The following is a 22,208-nucleotide window of genomic DNA, read 5'->3' as shown; positions in this document are numbered from 1 at the left end:
TTGGTGAGTAATAATAAATGTAAACATAACTTTTGTTTGTATACAAGAACACTACACATGGCTTGCTCTGAACAATATGCAAAGAACTTATATGCAGCCAAAGAGGAAGAATCGAGACGTAAGCAAGTCAACCGTTACCAAAATATCTTTTGAGCATTTACAGTTCATTACAGTTCATTTAGCTGACGCTTTTGTCCAAAGCAACTTACAATAAGTGCAAACAATCATGAGGATACAACTCCAAACAGCGGGAATCTAGCAAGTACAATAGCTTCCAATAGGTTAAATCATGTAAGTGCAGAACAATAGCTTTGAACAAGCCAAACAATGTAAGTGCAACATACAAAGAAGAGAATTTATTTTATTTTATTTTATTTTTCATTGACCGAGGTGCAGAAACAGCATCACCTGCACACCTGAACCAATTTGTCAGGACATATTCCTGTCAGTAGTATATTGAAGTGTTTACAGTACTCTTGTGTAAGTTATGCAAGTTTAAGTAAAACTGAACAAATGACATCAAATTGTTTAAATGTGTATGAATTCTTTTTTTTTTTTTTTAATACAGGAACTTTCCTTTAAGCTTTTGCTTCCTATTTCATTTAATGAGTCGCTGCTCACTCCATTAATGTAGGTGCACAGTTTATCACGGCAACCATTCATCACAATAAACCCTCTGCAAAGAAATATGTGAAGCCATCAGGAAGCAGCTGCTGCAGACCGTCTATGTTCTACATGAAAGGATGTGGTTTGTGCTGTATGTGTCCCAAAAAAAAGCTTCCACCGCAAGTTTCTTCATTTTATGTCCTCAATATATCTTTCTATTATTTCACAAGAATCTTTAAATAAGAAAAGAAAGAGTCGCACCTTCCACTGCAAAAAACGTTTTGTCTACTTATGAATAATAATCACCTTTGTAATAACTTCCAAACCTGCTGAATTCCACCGTTAGGGTCTGAAGTCAAATTTATTTTTGATTTGCTATTTGATTTGAGTCAAACTTAAATCTTTAGCGCCCTCCAGAGGGATGAAGCCGTATCAGGATGGATCGGATGTTTCAGTGAGATTTTATTACTGTGATGAGCCACTGGGTTCAAATGGAGAGAAAGTCAGCAGCAGTAGTTTTGTTGTTATGTGCTTTTAGTCTTATATTCAGATATGAATCAATGTCACCTCAACATCAATCTTAGACATTTAGTCTATTTATTAAATGTCACACAGTATAGTCAGATGAAACATCCTTTTGGATATTCTTTCAATATAAACCATGTCCTTTACAGTGCCACTTATTTTCCACTAGAGGTCAGGGCAAAGAAACAAACGAGCACTGTACGAAGAGCAGCCAATGAAATGATCACTTTAAGTCATGAAAACAAGTCTCAGAAGACAAATGAACTCTCAGTCAATAACAAAACAGCAACACAGTGAACGATCTGACTATAAAGACTTGATCAATAAAGCTATAAAATATCAAAACCACAAGGCCACAAGGCCAATGTGTTTAGAAAGGACTGAATGAGTCTCAGCAGCATGACCATCAGTATCGTTCAATTATTTATTGATCCATTAATATTCCCCAATAAACCACATTACTGTCATGGAAAGATTGCGTGATGCACTATTTACTTTTTGCTCTGGTTCGTGTAATAACTTAATTTAATCTTTTATATTACTGTACATATTTCACATACAATATATCTTTGGAGTAATAATATGCACATTTGCATCGACAATTTTGCCCACATTAAAGACCTGTGTGTTTTTTGTAACTTATTGATTCTGACTCATACTGGCACTGAAATATTGGATTAGTAGTTTTATCTTATTTGATTCTGTGACATATTTAGCATCCATCACAACATGGATTATCCATCTCTGTGTTATCATTCATTATTAATGACACATTTTTATTTCATATATTTCGAAATACAGCAAAGTGACAGGTACTGTGCACCCACTTTAACATTTAATTAACGTATGAAGCTCATTTTACTCACCCTTTTATGGTGACATGGATTTTACATTTAAGATGTTGTGTATGTTCTTGTCAAAAAGCATCTTCTACAGTCACACCTCTTAAGATGATATACACTTCCATGCAGTTAAAATGCAGGATGGGAAGCTAATAAGATCCCACCACTGACACGTTGTTAAGAAAGTAAATATGTTAATCTAATTTATTAATATTCATCCATCAACGCCTAAATAAGCAGGCTCGGAAGGTGCTCAGTGACATCAGACTACAGATCAAAATGGATCTTGATTTAGATCATCTTGACACAGCATTTAAATAAGTGTAAGTCATGAATGAGTTTTATAGTAATACATTCTATCAATGTTTGCGTTTTGTGCTGTTTTGTTTGTGTTTTAAAAAATCCATCCAGGGATATAAATGCTGTGCTGTGAGGTTTTGGTTCATGCTATATACTTATTCTTAAAAAGATAAACATCAAAACATCACATAAAGATTGAAAAATAAAACAAATATTATAACCTACCAGTTTAAAAATAAAGTATTTAAGCAGAAGTAGCATAGTTTTATGCGTAATGCAAAAGTTTAAGAAAATATCTAAATCAAAAAAATCACTGGGTTAAATTTGACCCAATTAGTTTTTTAATATTTTGAACTTTACGCAGTACACAGGGGGAGAAAACCATTTGGTCACCAATCAGAACCTAAACAAAGGTGTTTTTTGATCCAGTGCTGGTATTTGTTTTTATATTACTGTAAATATGGAATAGTTGCAACTGTTTTAATCTAATTTATGTCCTTGTCAGGATCCCCCCCCACACACACACACACACACACACACACACACACACACACACACACACACACACACAACATAATGTAGTGCTTTTACTAAAATAACACTCCCAAAGAAGAACAAAGTTCAACATTTAGTGTCTTTATAAAACAGATTTGCAAAATATAGCCAAGGCTCATTCATTTAAATATGCATAAATAGCAAGAAAATACTTTCTCATTTCAATTCAAATCATTTTTGAACTTCTTTATACACAAATCAGAGATGAACATTATATGAAAAAATGGGGCTGACACCCTCTTGATTTGTTGCAGCAGATAAAACACAAGCATACTGTATAGCTAAAGCGGCATAAATATACATCCTCTGAAAACACATATTCATAAACATTAAAACAAAGTCTTATTCAAGTCTGTGAAATATCAAAGTACACATCTTTGGATGGATGCCTTTTAAGATCAATATATATATATATTTTACATCATCAGCAACGCAACCGTAATTAACACAACCATGGCCAAAAATGTTTGTGTCTATGTACAATAGTGCAGACGAGGAGCTTCAATCAGAACGAGGCAGTGAAAGGATAATAACACATTAGCAAATGTCCTGATTTATTGGACTTCAAGTGGGTTCCCTTTGTTTTGGAATATCGTTAAATAACCATTTTAGGCTCAAACATACTTACGGGACATGTGCCGGACAACGCCCTGCTGTTAGAAAACGTTTTTAATGTTTGTTTGCTTTTTGAAAGTACTTTTTTAACACTTTAACAAAACTCGCTGTGAATTGTTTGGATGAAGGCTTATTCATGCCATTATTTAAATTAAATTGATTTAATTGAATGACCTCCCTTTTGTTATGAGACTGTTATATTAACCCTTTACAATACATTTTTGATTATTTTGTACATGTAATCATGTAAATGTTTTACATTCATCATAGTCACTAATTCAACATTTTAACAACTGCAATAGGTCCTTTTATGATTTATGGATGTATATTGTCTTGCTTATGAATACCTTTCAATATAAAAGCTTCATATTATCTTGTTCCAGAGTACATTGTAGAATTGTGTAGTTTTTGAATGAATAGTATTTTTAGATAAATAATGCAAATAATATATATAACAGCATTCTGATATGTTTTCCTCATCAGCAGTGTTCAACTGTTTGCCTCCTCTTAAATGCTATCAACATATTTGTAAACAATTATTCAACATGACATCTGTGAAATTATTTAAGTCTGTTTTACGGCTGCCACATCAGCAGGCTTCACTTTCACTTTTTAAAAAGGTGCGTTAGCTTCCTGGAGCAGAAAATACACAGAGATTAAAGAGAGTTTCTCTCTTGTCTTTTTGTCTTCTACAGACCACAGTTCATTTGGCCGGCTCAGGGATGGGTGGAGCGCGCTCCAGTCTCATGGTCCAGGGGTCAGAGGTCGCAGCGTAAAATGGAGAGTGGGTAAGCACTTCTTCTCCAGCCAGGGCGAAGGCAAACACTCCCCTCTGCCTCCCTGCTCCTGCCTTCTCCTCCTCTGCAACGTGCTTCCCCTCCGCTCGCCGTTCCTCCCTTCTCTCCCTGCCCGCACCGTCCCCACTCTTAAATCCCAGACCCCTGTTGCCAAGCATCTCCCCAAGTCCGTGACTCTTGACTCCCTGGTATGCAGGGCTTAACCCGTTCTCCTCAAACCGGTTAGTGGCAGCAGTGGGGGGGCACAGGAAGTTGCTGGTGGGTGTGGACCTCCAAGCAGCTGGCTTTCTTCCTCGCCTGGGGCGGGAGATGCGGCAGCTCTGCCTCTTGATGTGTCGATGTAGGTGGTCGGACCGTGTGAAACTTTTATAGCAGTGCTCGCACTGGTATGGACGGACACCCGTGTGGATACGCAGGTGGTTCTTCAGGTCGTAGTTGTGGACAAACTTGGAGTTGCAGTGGAGGCAGATGTAGGGGCGCTCACCTGTGTGCTTCCTCATGTGGATCTTCAGTTTGTCTTGTCTGAGAAAAGAACAAAACCACATGTTTTTATACACTGTGTTGTGGGGAGGTTAACACAGAAATTACAGCATTGCAATTCTTCGCCCCTTTTAGATCTTGTTAAGCACAAGTGAGTTTAAAAAGCCAGTAAGGATGATTTCTCTCCACTGACTACATTGAAGATCTGCTCTGAAGTACAGGTGGAAAATATGAAGGATGTTGGTGAGTGAGATAACACTAATGCACAGAAACCAGCGGAGGGGCTTTCCACTTTAAACCCTTTGATATTCAGATTTGGTGAAAACAGATTAACCTCAGTCAAAAGATCACGGGGGTACTTTTCCGTTAACCCTGCCGTTTTACGTAACCTGATGCTTTGAAGACAAAACTTACAGGAACAGGAAGATCTCTCTGTGTGGCCTATAAATATAAAACACCTATAGTGAAGTAATGATGATGTTATGCTTCACATACCTGGTGAATCGTACTTCACAGATAGTGCACATGTACGGTTTCTCCCCCGTATGTGTCCTCATGTGTCGGGGCAGTTTCCCAGCACCTTGAATGACCTTGTTGCAGATTGGACACTGCTGCGATGCTTTGGGCTTCATCTTCCTCTCCTCCTCCAGCTGCCAGGGAGGGAACAGCGCCCCTAGGTGGGAGGCGGAGCTCAGGAAGTTCAGGTACGACCGGAAGTCGACTTCATCCTTTATCGGACCCAGAGCATTCCCTTCTGATGGCGCTGACCCAGCGTTCACGGTGCTGCCGAGGCCCGAGTTGACAAACCCCTTCAGGAAATTGCCGTGGAGCAGACTGAGCGGGATTTCATCTTTCATCTCCTCCTTTATGATCTCTCTTTTCACAGCTAGATCCAGGGGCCTGGAGGCCTCGACCGGTGCAGAAGAGGGGAAAGCGTGGGGGAGCCGGGTTTGCTGCGAGGCTCCTGCGTGGATATGCTGGTGGTGGCTGGGGTCCAGGAGTTGCTTGGGGAAGGCTGGGAACTCGGCGGCCCACATGGAGGGGTAGAAGCCTGGGAGGAGAGGCGAGAAATTGGCCCTCCTGTCCAGTGTTGACATACGGGGGTAGAGACCCTCCTGGAGGAGAGACTCGATGGAGAAATCCTTCAAAGCACGACTCTCCATACTCTCCTGCAACACAAGACAGCATCATCAGCCTTTTGAACTTTAAAGTATCATTTTTCTCTTTAAAATACAAGATTATGAACAGAAATAACAACATGTCCAGTGAGGGAGCTACCTGTTTTCCTCTCATGGTGTCTGGAGACTGTGACTGTGATGACTCTCTGTGCAGGTCAAACTGCTGGTGGTACGTGGAGGTGCTGGGAGGCGGCGAGTCCCCTCTCCCCCGAGGCGTCTGCTCCCCCCTGCTCTCTGACGACTGCAGTGACCTCTCACTGACATTGTCCTCCTCGTCCTCGTGCTCGTCCTTCCTCGACCCCTCATACTCCTCTTCTTCTTCCTCTTCTTCCTCCTCCTCATCCTCCTCCACATCCTCCTCCTCTTCTCCCTCCTCCCCTCTCCCTCCTCCTCCACCTCCGCCGTCTCCACCCCCGCTGTCCATGATCTCCAGGCAAACGTTGATGATGCAGGGAATCTCCAGCATCTGGGCCGCTTTCAGGATCTCTTTAACGTCGGACGCCGTTACAGTCAGAGTAGAAGTGTAGGCGAACTCCAAGATGGCTGTGAGAGACTCCGGCGCCACAAAGTCGATTTCGTACACCGCGGCTGTGTGATGATGATCCCCGCCATTAGCAGTGCCCACTGTGAAGAGCTTCTTAAAGTACTGGCTGCAGGCGGCCAGAACGGAGCGGTGCGTGCGGTACTCCTGGTCGCGGACGATGAGGATGACATCGCAGAGCAGCCCGTCACGACGCTGCTCATTGAGGCTGCAGAGGACATCACTGCTGTGATTTGGGAAGGGGATACCGATCAGGTCCTCTTCTCTGTGATGAACCATGCTGTTGCTTATCTAGAAGGCAAAAACAGTGAACCGTTTAGTGACAGTTCAATAAGAAGTCGTTCTACGGGTTCCACATTTGTTTTACTAATAGTTTGGTCTTGAGTGTTGTGCCTCTCAAGTAATGGCACAAAACCTGGAAATCTTCCAAAAACCTGCAAGGTCATTCAACAGATAAAACAATTTTGAGAATCCTTCGACTCTTTCATCTGTCTGGATCCAAAAATATTCAGTCTGCCACACAATTCAAAAAACATTCCTAACACATTTACACAGCCCCATTATGAAATAACATCTAGATATGTAGATAAGACTTGACCATAAAGCTTTTAAATATTGCCTCATGTTGCACAATTATTTCTCAAGTCTCGGTAATGAAAGAGACTTTAATGAGACTTCCTGAATAAATAAATCTTTACTAACTAATCAACAAGGAGATATGTCATAAGGGCACCATCTCAGTTTAGATTACTAAAAGGTTGGGAAAAGAGGGAAACATCTGGTTAACTATTGTTTTGTTACACATTGACAGTCTTTGAAATACCTGGAGAATGTTATGCAGTGATTCATTTGAAAGTGTCCCATTTGCTGGCATTTGATGATTATCATTTTCACAATGAAAATCTATATAGTTGTAGTCTCTCAGTATCACAAACATTTTAGTTATCACAGGGATGAAGCAGCTCGTGATTGTTGCGGCGAGTTGGAAGTGCCAACAGGAAGGTGATGAGCTCATGTTAAAACATTGAAGTGCAATAGGTGTAAAATTGATCCACAATTTGAATAGATTTACTCAATCACTGACAGTCTAGCTATATTAAAATGTACTGTAGGCATGCTTGTTTGTGTGCCATCTGTGCAGCAAAGGCAACAAGTGGTAAATACAGCATGTCTCATTTTGAGCAAACATCACATCGGGTAATATTTATTCTTGAATGTGCTATCACGATTTCTTGTATGAGCGTGTTGCGACAATGTGAGTTAGAGGAAACCCATCATCTTGATAGGACAATAAACAGTTTGACACTTGATGATGATGAGTACGAGAGATCTTCTGTGATAATGCGTGTGACGTCCATCCCTCTTGTCTGTCTCTACCAGATATAGGCACGAAGCAAGCCGATACCTTCATTTGAACAATACAGTGTGTGATTGGGATGTGGTGAGAGACGGAGAGAACGTCAAAACAGGTCAGATTGTAGTCTAGATACTGTATCCTGTCAAAATGCTTACTTATGCAGTTTATCCTCTTCACACTTTCGAGGCACACACAGATCTCTATTCGCTTTTCTTAAATCCGTTATGCCATAGCTGCCTGAGTTCCTACCTGTTGATTCAAAGGGCTGTTGTTTACAGTTACAGTGATAAAACTTCCTCTGGCAGGGTGCTCATTCATTCACATCTATGAATAGAGCTTAAACTTAGCCGTCCACACTTGGTGGTCACTGGAGGCATGTGTAGATAAATACTTTGAAGCGGGCCTGCTCACCACAGCTGCATTGTTGACTGGCTCAAAATGGGCCAGAGCTAAAGCCGCACACACACACACACACACACACACACACACACACACACACACACACACTGAGTGTCTTGCTTTTGAGCAGCAGGGGATCACACACGAGAAAGAATAAATAAAAAACTATTTCAGAAAATCCCTTATTTCACCTGCAGGTATAAAACGTGGATACCGATCTTACATGTGGTTTATTCTTGTCGATCTTGTTGCTAGGTAACTGTTGCTATGTTCATGCTATTGATACAGTGTGGTCATAATTAAAATGCCTATAAAGGGGCTGGTGGTATAGGATATAGGCCCACAGACCTACACAAAACTACCTACGATGGGAAAACTGGAATAAAAGAGTGTCAGAGAAAGTTGCCAGTTGATTAAATGATATATATAAGAAACGAATAATGAATAATGAATAATGAAATGAAAGTCCGGTAACACATACGGCATTAAAACTTATTTCACTGATTGCGTTGTGCAGATATTGCCTCTGCAACCACAGAATAATATCCTTTTTCTATTGTATTTCACACCACGTGTACAACAACCATGAAGTAATAGCCTGGGTAAAAGGTGAGAGAATCTCCAGTGAGGGAGTAAGGGAGAGATCAGATGGCCCTAAAAGTTCCCTAACAGGTTGCACAAACACCAGCGGAGGGCCCCTCCCTATAACAGCCTGCCAAGGCAAACAATAGTGCTGAGCTTGGAACAACACCGAATGGATAAGAGGGAGAGAAAAAGAGTCTGACTGGGAGGGCTTGGCAAACCCACTGTCATTCGTTTGCTCTTGATCCATCCCACCCACTCCTGGAACTATGAGACACGTGCTGCTGTTGCTGTTTGTTCGCCTGGTGCCCCAGCGAGCACCACTCCCCTCTGTTCCCACTGTTTGCCTGCTACTAGCTAGCACTAGCTCTTAGCGGCCGGCCCCTAATTACAATGTGGAGAGGATCTAAGGAGGATGTGCCACATAGACAGGGAGGGGAGGAGGGCACAGCTTTCCCACCGCAAGGCCCTGGAGCGACATTTCATCAGCCAAACAGCCTTAACCCTTTCCACCCCTCTACCCCCCTCCACCCATTGGAGCAGCTAGGGTGGGGACGCCTTGTGAAAGGCCTCTGATAATTACTGTTTAAGTCATTTGGCTCCATCTTACTCTGCCAGTAAAGTCATGGATGGACAATCCAACTTTTTCTTTATTGATAAAACTGACTCAGTAAATGAGTGTCAGCCTATAACAACTGATATGTCTTCGGAAAGGTTTGTGACCAAAATGCTGAATCTTTTTTAAATGAATTAATGGAGTAATGGAGGAATTGACTTTTGTTTCTTTAGAGTAGCCTGCAAACTGCCATTATTAGCAGGAGGTGACACGCATTTGGAATAAACACATAGTGTAAATCATGTTTTGTTGCAATCATCACCTATTTGTGTTTATCACACATGCATCACTGAATTAATTTACCCAACAGGAATTTCAGTTCCATGCGTGAGAAGTATTCATACCGAGCTCAGTATCAGCTCAATTATTAAACTGACCTCTAATGGACAGTCTTGCCTTTCTGTCTGTCTCTCTTTCCGCCTGCCTGTACCGGCCATGTCTCCTCTCATGCCTCACTTAGTCACTAACACTTTCAACTCAGCACTCCCACCCCAAATTATGTGTCACCTCCATTCAGTGTCGTCTTTCTCCCAAGAACTTCATCTGCTTTCCGAGCTCTGACCACCCCCACCACCACCTCCTCCTAATCAGTTTCCTCTTCCTCCTCCTCTCTCTGTCCCTGTTGCACCTGTATCATCATTATGCCCAGAGTAGAGCGGCTAACTTGTCCCCAGCCCTGACCTCTCAGGCCACAAATCAGCAGCTAATGTCCATCTCAACCCTTGTCACAGGCAGACACTAATTTGGCCTGTAAGCTACAAGACCCGGAGCCTAGTTTACCCCTGTCAGGCCAGTGCATCCACCTGACCCACATGCTAAATCACCAGCAGCCGTAGTTTACCCCTGTCACCAACTGCCTTTCGCCAACACGTCACACATGGACAATTGCACGGCCCATAATTTATAGTATTGACAGCCAAAATTCACCCCCTTATTAGGAGAAGACATTTATTTGACCTTCCGTGAGAGCGAGTCCATTATCACCGGTAACACAGCAATGCACCTGTTTCTCCAGGAGACACTTCCTTGGATGGAGTTTTAAATGACAATTGTCTGCAGCCTATAGGAGGAGGAGTTTTTAAATCTTAATTGCTGTCAACTTGAGCAGGTGTACAGTATATAATGGCAGTAACATAAAATGGGTTTTTATCTTTGCAATAATGATGAAATTTCGAAGCCAAATTTGAGCATTTAACTGCAAAAGTTTTGCTTAAAAGTTGAGGATCGATTATTTATTGAAAGTTTACACAGAGTTTGGTGCACATTTATTCCACATTTACACTGTTATGAAACAGATGTTGTTTTAAGGAAATGATTGTGCTGTCATACACATTCAAGTACAGACTGACTTATATTAAATATTATTATCATTTTGTTTGAAAATCAGCCTGCGACTTCAATATATTTCCTAAAATCTAGAACCATAAATCTCACTTTAAATAACAGATTATTTTATTCAAATGTTTCAAAAAAGTGTAGCAATAAAATACAAATTTTCACCTAAATATTCAAGAATTTATGCTTTTAATTAATACATAATTTGTATTTATTAGAAGGACAATAAAATTAAAAATGTACAGACAACAAGACCAAGTGACTCGCTCGGCTCCTTAAAGAGCGTGTTGGCACTAAGTGTCATCTCTCGAGCCTTCAGGGGGGCCCACAGCTACACACCATTATCTCTCTTACGCCCAAAGTAAACAAAAGTTTAGGGTTCGCTGTAGAATATCTGTTCAGTGATTAAACATATTGCTTCTAGAATTTCTGCCATCTAACGGACAGATTTTTAAAAATGATTCTACATCACCTTATGTTTCTCTGCGTCTCTATTTGGACTGAATAAAGACCTCTAAATGAACAGAAGAATGGTACAATAAAACATTTAATTAAATACATTTTAGATTATTATTACTGTTTCAAAGTTAAGCCATGGTTAAAAAAGTAATATCTTTTGGATTTTTCTTATATTCAGAAAAAGAAAAACGGTTCAGTAAGAAAAGTTCTGAGCCTTCATTACACTCTGGCAGGTGCAGGTTAAAAAGAGTCTGTAGCTTGTGAGATATAATCAGTCAATGTGTGAGCAAGCAAACTTGTAAATGATTATGTATTTCCTGTCATAGTTTATGAGACTGTTAAATATGTGTTTAACTACACGTACTCTTTTGAAGTGACTTAATACGTTTTCCAGTATCTGATATACCAGCGACACAAGTATAACCTTATTTTACATTTCTATATACCGCTGAATTCTCTATATTTTATTCTCCACGTTCACTGAAGTACATCCTCCATTTTTAACAATTGTTCTAATTGAGTGACTTTAGAATTCAGTGAGTACAAACACATCTTAACACGTGAATGATAAACAGCAACTGGTAAACAATTTTAATGGTAATACTGGTCATGGCATTTTAACTACATGAGGTAAGAGGGCTATAAGCTGACTGACAACAAGCCTGTTGTAAACAGTAATTTACAGCTCACGCTCAAATCCATAACATGTTTTTATTTTGTCCCCACTCACAAACATCCCCTTTATCTTTATGAATTACCTGAGCATCTATTTTGGATTTAAAGCAGAATGTCATATAGATATGGAATATCTAAAAGTGCAATGTATAATTACCGTTGGAGACAAAACACATACTTAAGTCCACTTAAACTACTATGTTTGACATTTCCAAGACGTGCTGAGATGCTATAAACGCTGATGCTATTTCCAGAATTTTACAGCACAATATTTACACTACCGCCTAAATAATTACATGAGTCATTAAGTGACTTTATTGACCTGTTTGCACCTTGTCAGGCCTTTATGGTGTAGAGCAGTAGGCTGCAACACTCACATAAACACTCTTTACACAGGAACACTAAGTGCTGCACATGTGCTCCCTGTAACATAATGCACAAGTGCAAGCTTGTTCACTCAAATACACTCCGAAACAATGTGACAATTTTTTATGGACATATACGCACAGACACACACCCATGTGCATACTCCAAAACTGGCTTACACATAAATTCACACATGTCTTGATACGTTCCCCAGCATTCCACAGCTTTCAGCACCCATCACCTACCGTGCCTTCAGTTTCTTGATTCCCCTCACGTGTCTTTGTATTTCCAGACTACTAAGAGGCTCTGTTGCTCCTCGCTTGACCTCTCAGCATTGCCCTTTTTAATTGACACACAGCTGCCTCCCTCTTTGCCAGTCTGTCAATCAGTCAGCCCGGCAGTCAGTCCATTCACAAGCTCCTCACAGCGGCCACGGATGCCCATTCACAAAAATAAATAAAAAAAAACACCCAAGAAGGAATATCCAATGGTGAGAAGCAAAAGCAGCGCAAGAGAGGAGAGCAGAGTGTGATTCTTGGGTCTGTCTGTGTAGCAGAGTGGCTAGTGTGGAGTTAAGAGTCAGGCTCACTGTTGTGTGTGGCTCATGTAGGACGAGCGAGAGAGTAAGAGGAAGGGAGGGAGGGCAGCAGCACTGCGCTGTGGAGATGTCGCACCACTAGTTTTTATAGCAGGGTGGGTAGCTGGAAGATAATAATACCCCATCCTCCTCCACAACACAAGTTTAAGCGCACTGTGTAATAAGCCCATGGCGCAGACACCCTCTGATTTAGGTCAGACAAAATGAATTTTTAGTTGTGTTAGAGTGAATTTTTGGTATAAAGGGACCGGGGCAAAGAAACTCGCAGGGGTTGTTTGGGGAGACGGAGGGAGGGTAAAAAAAGAAAAGCAGGAAGAGAGAGAAAAGTTGGAAAACTATTTTGTGCACCTCTGTTGGTTAGTCTCAAGCTGAGAGGACTAAAAGTAGTCGCACAGACGCAGATCTCTGGCTCTCTTAAATACACAAATCAAAAGTAAATGATATAAATAAACTAAGATTTAATAAACTCTTTAAGACCTCTGGCAATGTATGGTTTAAGACAAGCAACGAGGTGCACGCTGGGCGAGTGTAGCCCCCATAAACACTCAGTCACAACAGACTAATTACTGAAAACACATTAACACACTTTGCTGTGTGGCATCCAGAACCCTATAACACTGGCTGATTCAGTCAGTGGTGTAAATTTGAGAGGAAATATTTCTTAAAAGCTGACTATATCTGAGACACAACTGAACAGATCTGACAGAACTGAACCACAAGCGCTGAAAAATACCACAAGCAAAGCAGACTTATTTTCCTTTTTGTTGAAACATCTTTAGTTTTTTTTTTAACCAAGGTTTCATAAACCAGGTTGAAGTGAGCAGAAGGCCAACTTTAAAATTCTTGCTTTGAGTCAGAAAGCCGCCGAAGCAGGGTAACAGTTGGTGAGCACACCACCACCTCTATCTGGAGGAGGAGGATGTTTATGCAGAAAGGAGTAGAAATAAGACTTCAGTGTAGAAGAAGAAGAAGAAGAAGAAGAAGAAGAAGAAGAAGAAGAAGAAGAAGAAGAAGAAGAAGAAGAAGAAGAAGAAGAAGAAGCCTGTTCAGCAGGTGTTTGGGGAGATATTCAAGATACCGAGAGTTTTCTGTCACAAAACCTTCAGGTCACGAAGCATGGCTTACAGTACTGCTTCCTCAGGTTGTGTCAAAGAGTGCGTGTCTGTGTTTATGACACAGCAAGAAACAGAAAGAGAGAAAGAGAAGAGGAGAAAGAGTGTTACTTTTGCTTTCACAGACAAGCCAAATGTTATGACAGCACATTCACAGGATCTGAAACAGCCATTGGACTTTCCTGCATGACTTCATAAACCACGCCCTTTGTAACACTTGATTTTTCTTTTTCAATTAATTTAGCTTACAGCAATAAGGCTTCACCGCCTGAATGAACTGTTTTCCCCGACAGATCTAAAAACAAAACAGCGGTACGGATAATAAAACTACATTTAAGAATCAGTGACAAAGTGTCTTTCATTCATGAAGGTAGAATGTGCAGTCAGCCTTTGTTATCTTAGTGGTTACCAGACCTTCAAATCTACTAAAATATTTCAAACCATGCACAAATCATAACTGACAATCAGACTGTGAAAGCAGTCAAATTGTGTTGAGTTAACCTCCACAAACAAGTAGACATCAGAGTGTACATCAGACTGCTATGCCCACTTCCCTTTGGGGAAAACATGGACTAAAGCAAACCGCAGCCCATGCCCGTGGTTTACACTGTTTTGTACAGGGTGAGAGCTGAGGCCAGCTCACATTGGCATCTAGTATATATAAACAGGGTTAGCCACTAACTGCTAGCAGGCCAGCCAGACGGCCAGAAAAACAACATTTGCCATCTTATAAGATCGGCTATATATTCTAAACAGGCCGCTGCCGTCATAGCAGCACACTGTAAGTGGTACCTGCGTGTATCGCTTTGTTCTAAACTCTGTCAAACTGCCATCGGCCATGATGGAGATTAACCCAGTGGTCTGACGGCGCAGACATGCAGTGTGTAATATACATTGATTTGCTCTGCAGCACCTTTTGGGGTGTACATTCAAAAGACCATTTACAATGTGCACACAGTGTAGCATGTCTAAAAGGTAGATTTACAAATCCAAACTATTCCCCATTCAAAATTGATTCTGGATTCAGTACACACACAGAAAGGCAAACCTAAGACAGAAGGTAACATTTGTTCATGCTAAACTTGCAAACAAACACTTTTTTACTGAAGAGTTTTTAGTATTATTACATTAAATGTTGCCTGTTACATAAATACAGCTTAGGCTAGCTGCCTTTTTATTTCTCAGAAACGCACTAATGTTTAACACAACTTTGATACAGTAGCAATATTTAGGTCCCGGGAGTCCAGATAGATTTTGAATATAATTTTTGAATTGATTTCCCCCCTCCCCTAGTCATTATGCTTGCAACAGTTTTATATATTGTAATGCAATCGTGAAATCAGTTATATGATTGTCTAATAAGAAAGAAAATGATCTTGGTTTTTCAGTGTTTTTATATTTCACGCTAAATATTATCTCCCCCGTCATTAGCGAGTGTGCTAACAGTCACAAAACACGATGATTCAAGGAGCTGAGGAAGAGTCATCTGTTTTGTCTGTCTTTCTGTCTGGCATCTCGACGTACCTGTTTACTGCCACCTGCTGCGCCCAGCAGGATACACATATCAGGGCACCAGATTGGCACTTTGGAGGGGGGATGGGGTGTGAAGCGCCATTACATGTAGTTGGTATCATGCAGACTTTGATGCAGTAAGATTTCTCTCAAGAAATTGAGAATTCTTTAGAATATCTTAGACTCTACTGTAGCAGCAATGCAGCCTCATACATACGCTCATGTGCATGTGACAGCCAAACAAAAGGACTCACTTACAGGCTTTTCTTTATGAATTCAGTTCCTTGAAGCTTGAGACCTGCTGGCCCTTAATGCTTACTTCTTAATGCTGTTAATATTAGTCGTAGAAAATATTTAAGGAAGTAAAGGTTTTCCCTTTACTACACACTCTAGCAAGGGGGGAAGCAATAACAGTATAAATGTGGGCACAACAGAGACTTTCCTTCCAAAAAGAAGGATTTCATTTCAGGAAGTGCCTCAAACCCTTCGTCACTTGATGCTCAAGTGATGAAGCTCGTAGTGTTTACAGTAGGACTCTCGTCTGAAGAAGAAGGAAGTCAGGTGACTTGTTATAGAGTGACAAAGTCTGCGTAGCTACGAGGTCGGGGGTTCACGGATGAATCAATGAAACATGCACTTTAACACGGTAGACACCATGACCACGATGTCCCCCAACCTTATCCACGTGTTTATTATTGTAACCATGACGACGACTGTCCCCTAACCCTTAACAGAGTAATCATTTCACTTCATAAAATTGGTGAATTTTTCAACATTGTTTTTCATGGACAAATGATGTTTTTTGTTTGTTTCATTTCGAGGACTTTTTTGGGGCATTCATATTCTCAAAAGTGTCAGGAGCAGTTCAGAATGAAAAGAGAGAGAAGTTCACAACAGGTTCGAAATTAAGTGGCAATGTGTGCATGGCAAAATAAGGTGGAAAAAGAGCAGTACTTGTCAGGCATTCACTGGATTAATAACTGTAGAGACAGACTAACACAACAAGCCTGACGTATGCCCTTTACCCTGGTGTGTCGGAGCAGAGGCCAGGTGTGGCCTGGTGTGGGAGAGAAGCAGGAAAGGGAGGCAATCATCCCTCCACAGTCCAGAGATAGAGCATCGCAGCAGCCTCCCAGCTCTACACCCCTGTCTTCAGTCCCAAGGACGGAGACAGACACACAAACAGACGCAATGTTGCTTAAACACAAAGGGAGGCAGGCATGTGTGCCAACCTGCTGTACACTCTGCCTCGCTCAATCCCAGAGACACACACCTATCCGTCAAGTCATTAGAACTCACCTTGGAGCATGCCATTCGGGGGAGTGAGGTGAGGGCGTTTCCTTTCTGCTGTCTGTCTGTGTCTTTAACTTTCTCTTGTTTTGTCTCCTTTTCAAACATCCTAATCAGTATTGGAAGATTTGCCAGAAGGGAGGTAAAGTACACAAGCTGCATATTTAGAGCTGCGATTACTGAAGGAGACAGAGTTACAGTTTCACAGGTGGCTGTAATGCGTTGTATGAACTCACTGCTGTGTGTGAGGATAACTTGAATGTCTGTGTCTAATGTCTGTGGTGATTATTGTTAAAGACAAATATGATTATCACCTCCGCCGACGAAGTTGTGTTTTTCATTCGGTCTGCAGCAGGATTACGGAAAAACTACTTTCCCGATTCTAGTGAAACTTTGTGGAAGTGTGTAGGATGGGTCAAGGAAGAGGCAATCAAGTTTTGATGCAGATACACACAACTTTGCGAGATTGGGTATGGCCTTGGCGGAGGTCTGCGCTGCTCGAGTGCCCTTCCAGTTCCTAGTTCTCTATGATTAAGGCCTCTTTTATTATATATAAATGTATTCTCAATCTGAAACTGCAAACTAAATGTACAAAGGAGTCAAACCTCCCAACCTCTTCTCCATGTCACTGCATTTCAGTATTGTGTTCATTTCATTTGCTTGTGTGAATATTTTTTGTGTGTGCTTGTTGGGGTCGTGGGGTGAATGAGGACAACTCCTTATGGTGATAACGAGAAGGAGGCCAGCCTCTGTCTGCCCTCAGGTAGTGTGTGTGTGTGTCTGTGTGTGCGCATGTGTATGTGTGTGTGTCAGCAGGAGAGCCCTCGGGCACTCTGGCACCTCCTAATTAAAACCAGTCAGGCTGCAGGGCAGGGGAGACAGATGCCTGTCATGGCACACACATACATACACACACACACACACACACACACACACACACACACACACACACACACACACACACGCATGCACAAGGTGGTGGACCACATTCAACCACATGCACACTCACAAACACACAAGTGTGATGTGTAGGTCAGCTATTTTCGGACTCACACCCACTCAGGTATCACACAGGTAACTAATCTGTATGTGACCCAAATGACAAAAGACAAACAGTGAAATCAACATAATTCATGTTAAGACAAAGAAGATTTTGACGAACATGAATGTTTTTGTTAGCTGACTGGCATATACACGAGAATCCATTACTTATTTTCGGTGGTTAGCCTTAGGTTAGAACTAATATGGCTAATTTGGGTTATATTTAGTTTTATTCCTACCTGAAACCTGCTGCAGTATGGCCAACTTGTTCACCGGTGACACACACCAAGCGTGCCTCACACAAACACACACACACACACACACACACACACACATACACACACACACACACACACACACACACACACACACACACACACACACACACACACTCTCACATGCAGTTGTGACCCATAGTCGCTTCCTGATTGACACATCTCTCTTTCTCCCCAGCACAGAATGAGACATAATTGTGCTGAATGTCTGTTACCTGCCGAGTCTGTCACATGTTGTCTCTGTTCCCCCATGTACGGCCCAGAGCTGCAGGCGACCACATATAGTACTTAGCAGGCAAACTGCTGTTTGTCTGGGGTGGGTGGGTGGATCAAGGCATGCTGCTCTCCTTTCTCTCCCAGTGATTAGATAGCATAAGCAGGCCAGCTAGTCTAACCCACACACTCATGTCTCTAAAACTGCCATCCAGCCCCGCTTTCTCTCTCGCTGCCTCTCACACACAGGTGGGTGGACCCACTTATTCAACCCAGATCTTTCTTTTAGACATTATGAAATCGTGCTCTCTTTTTTTTTCTTTCCCTTTCTTCTTTTCTTCATCTAACACCCTGATGCTGAATGACATTCGACTCTTATGTTTCCTGCAGATCTGTTCTACAAAGTAGAGCGTTAATTTTCTAATTTACTGGCTGATAATTATGCCTGACGACCAAACTGAGAAACATGTGTCTTTGCACTTGTCACTCGGCTGAGGCTAGGTGGGTTGCCAGTGGTTACAGAGGCCTATTTTCTATTATCTAGGTAACATTCAGGAAACACCCACAATTTGTATGTAAAATTCTTCATTGCACAAGCACAATACAAATTGTGGCCGCCACCGACATTTCAGATGTAGAAATGTATGACAAATAAATATTTCTCAGATGACTTTGACCCTGCTGGGGAATACAAAACCCCTGTTAGAGACATTTCCACTTAGATTTAGTCAAGATAATGCTAATATAACTGCTGTAGTGTTCAAAGGAATTCATGAAATAAAAGGTCACATTAAGGGCAATTAAGGTACACTTTAAAATAGAAATATACCTAAAAACTAATGTTATGTACTGATGCAAATAACTCGTTTTTCCAGGATTTTGTATGCAAATCAATAAAAACATAAACAAATTTCTAATATTACAAAAGGCAAGCTGTAGTTTCTCATAGCTGTTAGAGACGAGATTTTTGCTCTTAGGTGACGTAGCTGTTGAAGTATGTGAACATAATCATCAATCACTTTATTAAAGAAGAAAACTCAAATGTGATGAAAAGCTGCAGCAGGGGCAGAGAGAGGAAGACATGGAGGAAATGGAGAAATTGTAAACGGAAAGAAAGAATATAGCTTAAAAAGCAGAGAGGGTGCGATCGAGCCGACCTCTGGAGTGCGAGCGCCTGCCTCCCTGGCTGCTTTGTCATTCGAGCCAGGCGCTGTGTTTCGTGAGGAACTCAAAAGTACACAAATCCCACAGAAGGAGCTTTTTTGGCAGGGCTCGGGCCTCCCACCCACGGCAGCCTCTTCAAGCCTCCTCCCATCCTCTATTCATCTGTGAGGGGCGGCTTACTCACCCAGCCCAACTCGATCCTACGGAGGAGGGCGGACATGCTCACATGCACGCACAAACAGCTACTTGGCCATTGTATACATACAAACTCACATGTTCTCATCAACCTGAACTTTAGCAGGGGATTTGAGGTTAGCTGAATGGATGTACTTGAAAACACTGGTTTTTAGACAACTATGACAAGTAGACATCTCAGTCATGGGGGGTGAAAGCAGATTGTGTTTCCCCGTGTAGATGCTGTTACATGGGCATGCCCACACGCTGTCAGGTGGGAAGAAGGCGTGTGGACTCATTCACTCTGTCAGTCTCATAATGAACACATTGCATCAATTTGCAATTATTTAGATATGTCCTTATTCACTCGACACATTCATCCACCACTCTTAAGTTTCTCGATTGAGTGCTTTTGCGCTCTCACACACATTCACCCACTCTATAGGAGAACCTTTTGTTCAAATACAATCTCAGTTCCTTTATATTGAATATTGGCCATATATACAGTATTCTATAGGTGAGATTGTACAAACATGAAGGAAACAGTGCCTCAGGTAATGTTTGATAAACACACCGATGTAAAAGAGGCCCTTTAACAAAAGAGCTGCAAGGATCAGGTTCAATTGAGATAATCCTAGAGAGCGAGAGAGAGAGAGAGAGAGAGAGAGAGAGAGAGAGGCAGACAGGGCTGTAGTTCAGGGCGTGTGACGAGAGAAGGTGTGGAAGTGTCTACTACACTTTATCCTCATCTAACCGCCTCTGTGACAGGAACAGAGCTCTATAGGTTTTTATTAAAGCTTTCAGGCGTGATCTTGTCTGTTCTATACAAGCTCCTTTAAAGTATACTCTATACTACAGTATATTCAAGTAAAAAAAGGATTCAGTTTTGCTACCTCACAGCTACACATTGGCCTATTAGAAACTAGCTTTTTGTTTCTAGTTATACACGAATGATCCTTTACGTGTGCCTGTGAGAACAACGTGCCACTTAGGACCTTCACCTGTTGAGAAGCTGTGTTGTGAATTACTGCAATTAGTATAATGTTAGATATAAATGTTAAAATGTGTAATCATTTCCAATTTCTTTGAAGCCACAAGGCTCACTAATGTAGGACACTGGACATACTGTATAGCAAATTCTGATAATTCTACTAATCATTCAATTATAGTTTCTCAGATTTGAAGATGGAACAATGCAATACCTTTATCAGCGTGGTACATTATCACCTTTTAATAATACTCTTAAAGCTTTACAGTTGCTCATGCTATTAGATGGGGGGGGGGTGGTCACAGACAGGAAGTAATCTTAAATGTCACACCTCTACCCCCACATGTGTTGCACAGAGAAGCTGCATCTGAAGGGAACTTGGTCACTACCTAATGATGACTTCTTCATCTGAGAACGAAAGGAGAGAATTTCAAGATAGATTCCCGGAGGACAGATGTCCTCCCGTTTGTCACGAACATGTCATTTAAGAGATGCGACATGTATTACATGTATTCTTACAAGCACTCAGGCAGCTTCTAGATGCCCTAATCATGAAATAAAATATGTAAATCGTGGAGAATAAATCATCGTGTCGTTATACAAGCTGCTGGTGTCATAACAAGTAAAAGTAAAAACATTATATCAGTCTTTCAATCTCTTCCAGCTTTGTCATGCTTTCACTTGCTTCCTCCTCAGTGGCTGTTATGTGAAGGGGGAGGCTTTCATTGTGAGCACATCTGTTGCGAGACGTACACACACAGGAAAGTTTCTGAACAGCACCGAGAAGAGCTGAACATACCTTCGTCTTTTTTTTAAAACTGTATGTCCTATTATACTTCTTTTTTTAGATGTGAAGTGATTTGCAACTTGAAATGGTAATGCAGGGGAACCTGATTCTACAAAAGGTCAGCCATCCTTTAGTCTGATTCTGGCGCTCGGTGGGTAGTTGACAGTTCTGGCATGCTTTGAAATTTTTCCACAACACACAGAAAATATGAACCTCTCATTATCACTTTTTTAAAGATATGCAAAAATAGTAGCACAATGAAGAAGAAAAAAAAGCAGAAAAGAGAGTGAAAGAGACAGTTAGATGTTACTGACCTTTTAAGAAGAGAAGTTTTGATTTCAGTTCCTCTCTAGCGCACTCAGTCGCTGTCAGGAAACTCAACTCTGTCTCAACACTGGCAGACTTGTGAAAGTGAGAGCAGGCGAGATAGAGACTCAAATTTGCTCTGAAGGTGTGTCTGTGATTTGGAGGAGTGAAAAGGTACCACGAAACGGTTATCTAAGAAACACAACAAAACAAAAACTGCTACACCCACCAGCCTCAGCCAACACCCCTCCCTCCACCTAAACCAAAAGTATTTGGCAGCGTTCCCTACAAGTCCACCTGTGCTTAGGGGAGGGGAGTGACGTGCACTCGCACTCACTGGGCCAAGCCTAAAAACCTGCTTGCGAGCCGGGACTGGGTGGTATAGTTATGGCTGGGAATAGGCAGAGCGGAGCCTTGGTGCTGGGGCTGGAGGTAAGAGGGGGTGGAGGACTGCTGGTAGGCCTCCCCAGAGATGAGGCTTGAGAGCTGGGGCAAAGGTCAAGCCAGGAGCAAGACCTGG

The 22,208-nt window shown here is 41.6% G+C and overlaps 1 protein-coding gene across 2 annotated transcripts; it reads right to left on the bottom strand.

The window, feature by feature from the left end:
• Positions 1–2,926: 2,926 nt before the first annotated feature.
• Positions 2,927–21,770, bottom strand: zbtb7c (zinc finger and BTB domain containing 7C). Of its 2 annotated transcripts, none has more exons than XM_029444825.1 (4): positions 21,697–21,770; positions 5,999–6,730; positions 5,216–5,889; positions 2,927–4,762 (listed from the first exon to the last, which is right to left on the bottom strand). In XM_029444825.1, the coding sequence occupies exons 2-4, from the start codon at positions 6,716–6,718 to the stop codon at positions 4,147–4,149; spliced, it is 2,010 nt and encodes a 669-aa protein (XP_029300685.1). In that variant the 5' UTR covers positions 6,719–6,730; positions 21,697–21,770; the 3' UTR covers positions 2,927–4,146. The 2 variants fall into 2 exon arrangements, with proteins under 2 accessions (XP_029300685.1, XP_029300684.1); XM_029444824.1 differs by lacking the exon at positions 21,697–21,770 and adding an exon at positions 12,474–12,715.
• Between the last annotated feature and the right edge of the window lie 438 nt (positions 21,771–22,208).

This window comes from Cottoperca gobio, chromosome 12 (assembly GCF_900634415.1).
Source record: "Cottoperca gobio chromosome 12, fCotGob3.1, whole genome shotgun sequence".
Lineage (NCBI taxonomy): Eukaryota > Metazoa > Chordata > Actinopteri > Perciformes > Bovichtidae > Cottoperca > Cottoperca gobio.
This window is presented reverse-complemented; position numbering and strand designations above follow the sequence as displayed.